Raw genomic sequence first — 10,823 nt, forward strand, 5'->3', positions numbered from 1 at the left:
GAGATAGTAGAATGTCGTCCTCATATGCAATTATAAATGTGCATGTGGACACAAACTTTTGAGTTTTTCTAATAGACCTGCATGAAATTTAAAAGATCTGCTGGAAGTCTTGCTGCTGCGGCAGCATCGACATCAACGGACAGGAATAGGGGACGACTGCAATTAATTGTTTGATGAAAACTGGATTTGTTTTAGAGCAGAGCGAGCAGGAGCAGCCGACTGGAAAGCACAGTGTCTTGTTATACTGACGCAATTAGCGCCATCGAAATGTTTATAACACTGAAGTTTTGCATGTGGGTTAAGGCAGAAACAGAAGCCTGGTCCCGGTGAGGACACAGAGCATCTCCTCCACGCTTTTATTTGTCTTATATAACTTTATATTCAAGGAAACGGTGTGCGCGGCAGTGGCCTTCTGCACGGGAACGCGTTGGGAGTGTTTCAGTGAGGAGCAGCACAAAGTCGTGACTCAGGACTGTTGTTGGTTGAACGCCGCGTTTGAACTCCCGTCGCAGGGCCTGTCTAAATCCTGTTCACAACGCCGGTGTTTACAACAGCTCAGCAGAACAACAGAACCCGACCGTAGGAACCGGCAGCCGGCTCGCTCTTGCTCAGGATCATTTTTTTAAAAATAGAAAAGATATTGCACGTGACGGGGAAGTGGGGGGGAGAGGTGACACAACGGAGAGGAAACATCTTGGAAGTGTGCATACATATTAATATACAGCCTACATCAGCCACGAGGAGGAGGAGGAGGAGGAGGAGGAAGAGGAGGAGGAGGAGGAGGGACAGCATGTGCAACCCTAACTTCCAACCACTCTGCTGTTTGGTTGGCTCTGTTCACACCTGAAACCTTCTACCTCAGTGGAGCAACGTTGCACTTTAACATCTCCACGTCCTGCATTTGCTTCTTTTGCTGCATTTTAAATAAAAAATACTCCAATAAATTAAACACAGACGTGACAACCAGTGTGCCGGTAGCTCCTGATCTCTCGGTTGTGTGATATTGTTCTCTGTTTGAGCCCTTTGCCGTCCATGCCTTAAAGCAGAGCTCAGAGCGATGACATAACTCTCTGTGAGCGCCCGGGCTATAGAAAGCATTCACTCAGCTCGTCAGGGCTCATTTACCATGCCATATGTTCTTTTTTTTTTTTTCTGAACGGATTAATACATACAGCGCATGAAGACCCACAGCAAGAGGTCTCGCTCTTTGGTTGTACTTTCTTTGAACCACGAAGCAAAAAGCACCTCGTTCGGTGCCAACTTTCCAGCACGTATTGGAGCCAATGGCAAGCGGCGGCACAAGCGTTATTAGAGAAATTTATTACTCCGAGGATAAACCCTCTGAGATCTGTCATCTCATTTTCAAAAGAGGGGTGGCGGGGGGGGGACCCGCAACCGCCAGAGGTGAAGGAAAAAAAGGACATTACGTCCACCGACTAAAATTAGAGGCAGAAATAGAGCCATCCAGCCAGTTCAATGGGCTCTAATCTGCCAAACGGCTCTGATATAATAAGACTTATTATGCGATCAATTATTACGTTTGCCTATATATTAAAAAATTCAAAAGTTCTTCGGCTCATTCATACTTAAATAACACCCCCATCTTTTTGTCCCCGGGACCTTGAGAGCGAATTACCAAATGACGGATATCTCATTCGCCACAGCGCGGCTCTCTAAACAATTCCATTAATAATCAACTTTAAACGAAGACGTCGAGTAACAGAGCGAGTGAAATCCTCCGTCAGTCTTGCTTTCATGTTGCTTTCGGTTTATCGAGTAAAAAGCTCTTCCTCGTTAGAAGTATTCCCCCACCGCGGTGACCCTCTCCTTAGGGGACGCCCGGATAAAGACTGGAAGATCCATCATGTCCAAACACACTAAATAGAAATAATATCACATCTCCTACCCACGGGCTTTGGGCTGCGGAGAGCGAGAGCGTGATATCTTTATTATTATTTCTCTTTGGACGGTGGGTGGGTAATGTGCATTTATGAGTGCCGCATGGGCAGAAAGTAAAGAGGCCCAGTATAGCGCCATTAACTCTTAAAAGGAGCGACTACTTAAATATAATAGGAGGCATCAACGAGAAAAGGGCGTTAGGGAAATGAAATCACAATCTGAGTGACTCCTCGCCTACATCTGAGTCTGTAAAGAGGAATCCGGGCTTGTTTGCCTTCTCCGGTCTGCCCGATGGCATCGAGCGGGGCGGCCAGCCTGGTAAACAAAACCACTCGGCGTGTTGTTTTACAAACCGTTACCTTCCCGGTGCCATTTGGAGAAAATGCTTCCGCGCTTCTGCCAGCGTCGTACTAAAATACGTCGGTATCGCCGCGACAGCCGGCCGACGTTTGGCTCGGCGTCTCCGAATGTGCCGTGTAACGGTTAAGAGGCGAACACTGTGTCACGCACACTCAGACGCACACAAATGGAGTTCCTCTATCTCGCACACACACACAAGCCCAAATACAAGCTTTCGACTTGCCATTGTTACGCTCACAAGCCTCCCTCGCACATTGATACCTTCATATTCTGTTCTGCAACTTCCATTTTGGCAGGATGCCGCGGCAGACCCCCGTGGTGAGTTTAAATGCCATTTGTTGTCAGTGGTGTTGAGATTCAAGAGGCAAAAAAAAAAAAAAGAGAGAGAAGAGGAAGAAGTGCAGAGGAGTGCTAAGTTTGCATAATGCAAAAGCCACAAGAAAAAAAATAAAAAATTGTCTGCAACACGGAAAATGTGGATGTCAGAGAGGTGCTTTGATTTTCTGCAATGAAATGTGAATTCTGTTTTGAGTTTGCAAAGATTTTATACGACTTTTGTTGAAAAATACACATGCAGATCCTTCACAAGGCAACAGATAAGCTACACCAACACCCCGATGGTAGCTTTAGAACAGCTGATATTCATATTCGCCATTAATCTCAATGTTTTTAATCACTTACTACTGTTAAAACAATACACAAAATGAGGAAAATCTGGCTTTTATGTCGCATATCAGAGCATAAAAGCATCAATATCATTATCAACTATTACTAATCTCCAGCCGTGTCCACAAAAACCACCTTCTACCTCCATATTATTGCAGCTTTACATGTAAATTCACCTCCTGGAACATCAAAGAAGAGGGTTTTCCTCATTAAATCCTGCCTTCTCCTCCTCCTCCTCCAAAATATTTTGAAGGAGTTGTAACTTCTCTGTTTTTTTGTCACTCAGGGATACGACATCTATTTCATCTGATTGCAAAAGTAATAATAAAAAAACAAAACAATGAAAAAAGCCCCTCCGTGCAGCCAAATTCTATCTGTTTTCGTGCCTTTCGGGGCATTTTTCTGATGTAAGTGTCTAAAATGTTTCTTTGGGGGGTGGAATGCAAATGCAGGGTTTGTTTTTCTGATGCATCAGACTGAGGTGTTCGTTAACGGGTACATTTTTAGTACATGCCCCGGCGCACGAGTACACAAAGGTGTGTGATCCTTTTGATCCCCCCCCCCACCACCACAAAAAGTATGCAGCTGAGTGAGTAATTGATTCCCTTCTTGGTGTAAGAGCTCCCTCAGTCTGCCGCCTGCACCGACATGTGCAAAAAAAAAGCCGTGCACACCATACATCACTGTATAGTGACCTTCTCATCGACAGTAATGGAATAACAGAACGAGACGGCGAGCAATTCGGATGTAAATGAAGACAGTTATTTGTTTACATCATGTATACCCTTGATGGATGATGATGGCGAGGACGCATCTTTCGCCAATTGTTTTACTTCCTGTGTTTGATACGCTGCCACGACAACGAGCCATTGTGCCGTATTCCCAATCGGTGGCAGGCTGCAAAGCCACTGCCGACTGGGAGGGGGTTATTCTGAGCCGCCTTTAACTGACCAGAGCCCCCCACCCCGCGGTGTAATTTACCAAACAACATGTGCTTCCACCCATGTGGGATTGTGATATTAGCAGGGAAAAGGGGGGGAGAGAATGAGCCGTGTCTTGGAAAGGTGTGGGGGATAAGGTAGCCCGGCGATGAAGCCTTTATGAGTTGTTCGCTGTGTTCCCAGAATACTGACCCGCCCACGGACTTGTCTTATTTCAGATTGGTGGAATATCCCCCAGAGACAGGTGTGCAAATGTGTGCAGACAAGCCCTTCTCCCTCTCTGTCGCTTTCTCTCTCTCCTTTTGCCTCCCTCGCATCAGAAAAGCACGGCAGGACAGGAGACGAAAGCTACATTGTGCAACCGAGCAGAGTTTGGCAGACCCCAAATTAGAGACTCGGGAAGGTAGGTTATGATAAGAGGATCAGGCTGAGTAATGGGTTCAAAGGATGATCGTCTGTTTCCCAGTCTGCCGATACAGAGCGAAAAAAGAAAGAAAAAAAGGAGGCACAGAGGCATGGAGGGGGTTTTGCAACATCCCATCTGCAAAACATAAGATTATGGGAGACAATAGGTAAATCCACCGATGAATTCCCAGACAAATGTGAGCGTCGCTGGAAGCAGACAGCTGCACCGAAGCACCGTATATATTTATTTGGGGAGCACACATTGAGAGATCCAGCGTGATAACCTTGGGGTTGTGGTGGCAAAAAAAACAGTTTCCAGTCCAGATTAAATGTTGTTTGTCCATTTGCATGTTTATTTACCCTCTCCTGGGAGAACAAAAGATGGCAGATAATTGAAATGTGCTGTTGTCGGCCTAAAGGAGCTTTTTTCTTTTATTATTATTATTTTATTTTAATGACAGCCTGTGTGGCGTAATATTTCCTGGCTCGCATTCAGGAAATCCATTTTAATACAAGACTGTCTCCTCGCTGTACAAACCCAATGCCCCCGGCGGCCACGGTGCATTGAATAAAGAGCATTTTGCTGCAGACCTCTGGCACCGCTTCCAAATCCATCGCCCCGGAGTGTCAGGGAGGTTCAGGAAAAAAACACTGTAGAGAAGTGCAGGTGACTTGAGAGCTGCAATTTGCCGCGCGCTCACCTCCACCGCCAGGTTTTTAGCGAGGAAAATATTGAATGTGGCTTTAAAAACGCTGGTGGAAGACAGAACCGGGGGACGGCGCGTGCTTGACTCCTCGGCGGTTGCTCGGAAGGTGTTTTTGTTGCTAACGGCTGGTTGTCGATGTGTTGCTATGGTTTTCTATAGTTGATGTGATGCTGGTTTGCTCTGAAAGTAAAGAAGGTTCATTAACTGCAGGACTGACAACCACCGGGTCAACGCTTTTACGCTGGAGCTCTGCCAAACACGAGGGTGGTGGACGGGTAAACGAAAGCCGTGCCGTGTGGTAGTTTGAGCACCACTTCTTGGAGCTGTCATTTGGGATCGTTGAGGTGTTGTTACCAGACCGCTACCACCGAAAAGAACAAACATCTTCTCGGAGAAAAGTGGGGCTGTGTCTGAAATCGCTCCCTATTTAGTTCACTCTAATTACTGTTTGTCTTTTTCCCCCTGCCTCGGCTCTCCGCCTTGGCGGAGGTATGCGATCAGCGCCATTTGTTTGTCTGTCTGCCCGACCGTCTGTCTGTTTGTCAGCAAGATTACGCCAAAAAAACAAAAGAAAACTACAGAGTTGAATCCGTGGCGGAGATGTGGAGCAGATCCAGATCACTTTTGTTTAAAAACCCGCGAGTCGGGGCGTCGGTCCTTTCGCTGGAGGATCTCTGCGTGGGCCGTGTGATTATTTTACAAATTCTGAATGGGAGTTTGAGAATTCCCACGTGTGAACAAAACAAGTGTGGCACGATTTGTCCCATTTATAGATGCAAAAAGACAATAATTACGCTCATAAGGGATCCCTCCGTTTGGTAAATGGTCTGCACTTATGTAGCGCCTTTTTCTACCTTAGTGGTACCCAAGGCGCTTTACATTCACACCCACATTCACACACCAATGGCGACAGATGATCTGCCATTGGGAACAACTTGGGGTTCAGCGTTTTGCCCAAGGACACTTCGGCATGTGGGGGGGACCGGGGATCCATTAGTGGACAACCCGCTCTACCACCTGAACCACAGCCGCCCCGTTTGCCGCTCGCTGTAGAATAATTCAGATTGTTAAGCAGGGAATCGCCAACAAATGGACTCAAATGGGACGCAAACAGTCGGGAAAATTTCCGCACAAATGGAAGAAGATCAGTTTGAAGGGTTCAGATCAAGCCCAGACCAGATGCATTAGATTTCATGCTAACCCGGTAACGCTAATATGGTGCCAGTGACTCATCCAGCTTGCACAAGGTGACATTTCCCCGCAATCAAAGCCCATATAAAACCCGACATAACACGTATAGCTCTTAAATGTCCATATTTAGTCTCCCTCCGACGTCAGCTGACAGCGTCGAGACGAGAATCCTTCTTCATCCTTCCCGTCGTCAATTAGGGACTTAATTTTTTACTAAAGCCATAAAGTGACTGCGGTCTAATTTCTCTATCAGACGTGTCATTACTGGGCTGTTTGAACAGTAATCACTTCAGAGAATGAATGCTCTCACTGCCTTTCAATCTTGCGGAGATACTACCAGGCTGTAAAAAAAAAAAAAAAAAGAAGAAGAAAGAAGAAGAAGAAGAAGCAATGGCCAAAGTAATGAACACACTGCTAACTTGACTGAAGGCCAGGAAAGAGTGAGGAATGCTGGCCGACTACTAAGGAACACGGTGGTCTAATAAGGACTCAGTGATGCACTGTGAAGTAACAACACGTCCTTATCTTGTATAACCCTTAGAAGCATATATATATATAGTCCGTACATCGTTGTGGGGTAATTGCGGTATCCTATGGCCGAAAACTGAGGTGAAAAAAAAAGAAAAGAAAAAAAAGAGGCATTTATCTCTAAGAGCCCACCGGTGGTTTGAAACCAGCTGCTCGAAGACAGGAGTTGAAACTAATCTATTGATTATAGTACTGAATGTTCCAGTGGGAGGTGAAATGAGTTATTTTAGGGCCCCGGCAAGAGAGGAGTCAAAAGAAGGAAAGGGAAGGAGGAAGCGATACCTCGGAGCAGCGGGAGATTTCAGGTGAATAACACATCGCCGAGCAACCGAGCGGGGTGGCGGCGGCGGCGGCGAGCAGCGAGCGGGCGGATCTTTGTGTACGTCTGCATGTTCTGTTTGTGAGGGGAGTCGGTGCAGAGAAAAAAAAAAAAAAACGAGGCGAGAGAGAGAGAGAGCAAGAGAGAGTGACAAAGAGGCGGCCGAGGTTGGCGCTAGGAGTCGATGAAGTGCCTTCTCTCCGGTGGCCTGGGGAGGCGTGGGTGTAATAGATTAAACCAGTGTCTCGGGGCTCATCCCATGGCTAACCCTGTCCTATTAAGAGTGGCAGTGCGAGTCTTTCACAGTCACTCGACTCGACTGCAGTGTGGACAGAGCTGCTGGCGAGGCTCTCAGATGGCACTCCACTGTTGCGAGCGCTGGGGGTGGGAGGGATGGAGATGCTCCGAGGCAGCCAAGGACACAAACCGATGTGACTGATGGCAGCACAATAAAGTGAGCATCTCTTCTCCACAGTGTTAGGACCCCCCGGTATTGAGAGGACATGAAATGGCTCTCTGGGGCATGTAAGCTTTTCTCTACTGATGATAAGCTCTTTGTGCTCCGTGGTCAGTTGTCTGCCGACGGCACAATAGTCGCTGGAGGTCTTTAGTATTCTTCTGCATGGCGGGATTTCGCTGAACTGTCACTCGGTGACCTTATAAAGAAGAAGTCGCTCATTCAAAACAGAGATATGAGCCCAGACTGAGTCATAATTACTTATCTGGGGATCTTTAAAAACGGCTTTGCGTCCCAGAAATAAAGTGCTTATTAGGGTTTTCTGCAAACTAACAGGCAAAACCTTCTTTTTTTTATTCTCTCTCTCGGTGATGGGTGCCGTCATGTGGGATCAGAAAGTTCCGGTCTCGCAGGAATTAAACATTGCGTAATGTTGCCGCGTGGAGAAATATTGGCTCACGCAGCCGAAATTAGAAATGTTTGATATTCTACTTTGGCTTAGCTTTGATTCGCTCTCGGAGGATAAATCACGGGGAGGGGGTGTTAATGATTCATAAGTGGCATTGTAAATATATAATACTGCGGTTAAATGGATTTAAAGCCGCTCTGCATATCACAGATTAAACAACACTGCAGGATTTTCCTTCTTTTTTTTTACCTATTTAGGTGATGCACAGTAAAAAAAAAATATCCTCCTGCTCGTGTCTAGATTGAACCACGAACAACTTCCCATATTAGCGAATGAGCTGGAGATTGAACTCTGCGATTGTAATACTGAACCGAACACAAAAAACAAACTGAGAACCTATTAAATATGCATATCATCCTGCTTCACCCGTCCCTAAAATAACCACCGAGCTGCAAAAAAAAAAACAGCTGCAACCAACGCTTTACACTGTAAAGAGAGAAAAGCTGTGAGAGTAGATGGGGACCAGAAATAGACACAAGTGCCAAGAATAAAGAAGATTTTAGGTGTTTTTTTTTTTGGGACTTGCCCTTATAATATCTCAGCATAAACCGTCAACAGCCGCTGTTCTGCGTTTGTACAATCTGACGATGTCGGGACTTTTTTTCAGAGGTGTGTGAAGTATAATACTGTACCTGTGAGGCTGTGATGACTTGATTAGTCCCCTGTTCTAAATTAACAAATTCCCTTGGAACATAACAGGTTCAATTGGCAAAGGAGGGGAGGAAAAAAAAAAGAAAAAGAAAGAAAAAAAAAAAGTTCCTTCATTCAGTATCACTGCCAGTGCAATGAAGGTGCACATTTACATATCAAAGGGCGCTGCACCATGTCTAGAATTTCAAGTGTGTTCTGTTGTGATGTTGAAGAGCAGCAGCACTGACATGAGAGGAACTCAGTCTGTCCTCCTTACAAATTCCACTGTTGATACACTTCCTTGTTGTGTCCGCAGTATATGAAAAAAGAGGCGCATAACAACTGAGGCTATAATGAGACACATCAAACGTGTAATTGAACATGCATAGGTGCGCGTATTTAAGGATAATGTATGTGTGGATAGTTCTTAGTCATACGGAGCCGGTTCGGGGCTCATAAGTAGGTCATCCTCGAGGAAGAAGAAGAAGGAAAAAAAACAGAAAATGACACATGCAGTTTGGGAATGAATGGCCATTTTTTTTTCTCCCCCCCTTCTTGGGAAATTTCCCCTATGGCCTTCAGATCTGATTTGATTCTCCCTAAGTCAAGCGTTGACACATTAGCACGTCTTCTCATTAACTCAGAGTTTCTCATTACCCCCTTCTGGTCCCATTTTATTCCAATTTAACAACGGATATCCTCAGACATACTTGGACCGTCATGTGGCACATTTAAAAGCCAGCGGAGCTCTTAAGAGCACCGTCGTGCAGCCGGAGCTGGAATATGCGAATCAATCAGTGGGATGTACTCGACGGTTAATCATACAGCCGCCTGTGCATTGTTCCAGCTCCCCTCCTTCATTTGTCGAGGAAATGAGCTGCAAGTGTGACGTCACTTCTTCTCCGATTTAATGAAAGCTTTATTATCCAAACCTCCCGATTAAGCGCTACGCTGGCGTGCATCACCCTGTGCAAAAAAAAATGTAAAATAAACTAAGTTGGGTTTCGTAACAAGTGGACTGTTGTGATGAAAATGATTCAGCGCAGACACTTTTGCGGGTTATGCAACGCACCCTCTGGTAGAGTCGAGTGCCTCCAAAACAGAGCAAAATAATCTGACAGATTCTCTAAAATAATGTCAGTTAGCATCTGGTTAGCTAGAAACACTCTCAAACAAAGCTGCTGGGAAAGCGAGTGGGATCTGATTTGCACGATAGTGACAACGTCTCATCTCGCTTACTGAATGCAGAAGTCGCTTGGAAATCACGAGAAGCTCCATAATACACGAATAAATATGAGAAGAGGAGCAGTCTCTGCTCCGAAACATTCAAACTGTTTCAGTTTCAGGTTGTCCTTCTGTGACAAAGGAGTGAATGTGATGTCAATTTGTGGAGCTTGGAGCATATAAAACTAGTTTTAACTCACATTTAATCAAATATGTCGCAGCATTTTGGCTTTGTAATTGAGTCTACGGGCTGCAAGGTGGATCAGTGGTTAGCACTGTTCGAGGTCGAGGGCACCGGGATCTTTCTGCATGGAGTTTGCATGTGTCTCCTGGGATAGACTCCAGCCCCCCTACGACCCCAGTGAGGACTAAGCGGTGTACAGATAATGGATGGATGGAACTGAGTCTACCAGCGAGTTTGAGCTGCAGCAAGGTAACGGTCTGAGACTGGAAAGCGAGATAAAAGTAAGTTTGACTGCAGTGCTAAAACGTCTTACTCAACCGGTCACTTCTCTGATTCCACCTGCACCTTTACAGTACTTCCCCCGTTTTGCAGACTCTACGAAGTCATTTGTCAGCTGGAACGCCACGACGCCAGCTGCGCCCGCGAGGGGATTTGTGTCAGAACTGTAGCAAAGTCTGTGTGTGGTGGAGAAAAAAGAAAAAAGAGCGTTCCCCCATCACACTTCACGAGGCTGTCTCCAGCCAGCGGAGGATTACATGAAAATTAGACAGTTATAAAGGGTGAGATTTTTGGGGGCCTGTATCCTAATTGTGGTAATGCGGCATGTTGAGATGGAAAGCAGAGCTTCTCGTCGTCCCCAGTGAGATTCTGGCTAATGAGGCCTGGTGTACACCTCCTGCTGTCCACCTCCCCAGCTTCACCTTCCCTCCTCCTCCTCCTCCTCGGTACATATTTCAGCTGAGCTATGCATGGCTGTCCAGGTACACCGTCAGACCCAGAACAAGAGGGGCTATTACTAGGTATTTATGCATTTGTATAGTATGTGTTTCGCTCATAGACTGT

The 10,823-nt window shown here is 46.0% G+C and overlaps 1 protein-coding gene across 1 annotated transcript in view; it reads left to right on the forward strand.

Moving 5' to 3' along the window:
* The window catches only part of LOC103358465 (cadherin-12), a 69,633-nt gene that overhangs the window by 35,351 nt on the left and 23,459 nt on the right, over nt 1–10,823 (forward strand). Inside the window, exon 6 of the mRNA XM_008283446.1 lies at nt 5,164–5,173. Coding sequence (XP_008281668.1) covers nt 5,164–5,173 — 10 coding nt within the window. The remainder of the gene's footprint in view (nt 1–5,163; nt 5,174–10,823) is intronic.

Source organism: Stegastes partitus, unplaced genomic scaffold, assembly GCF_000690725.1.
Source record: "Stegastes partitus isolate 25-593 unplaced genomic scaffold, Stegastes_partitus-1.0.2 Scaffold313, whole genome shotgun sequence".
Lineage (NCBI taxonomy): Eukaryota > Metazoa > Chordata > Actinopteri > Pomacentridae > Stegastes > Stegastes partitus.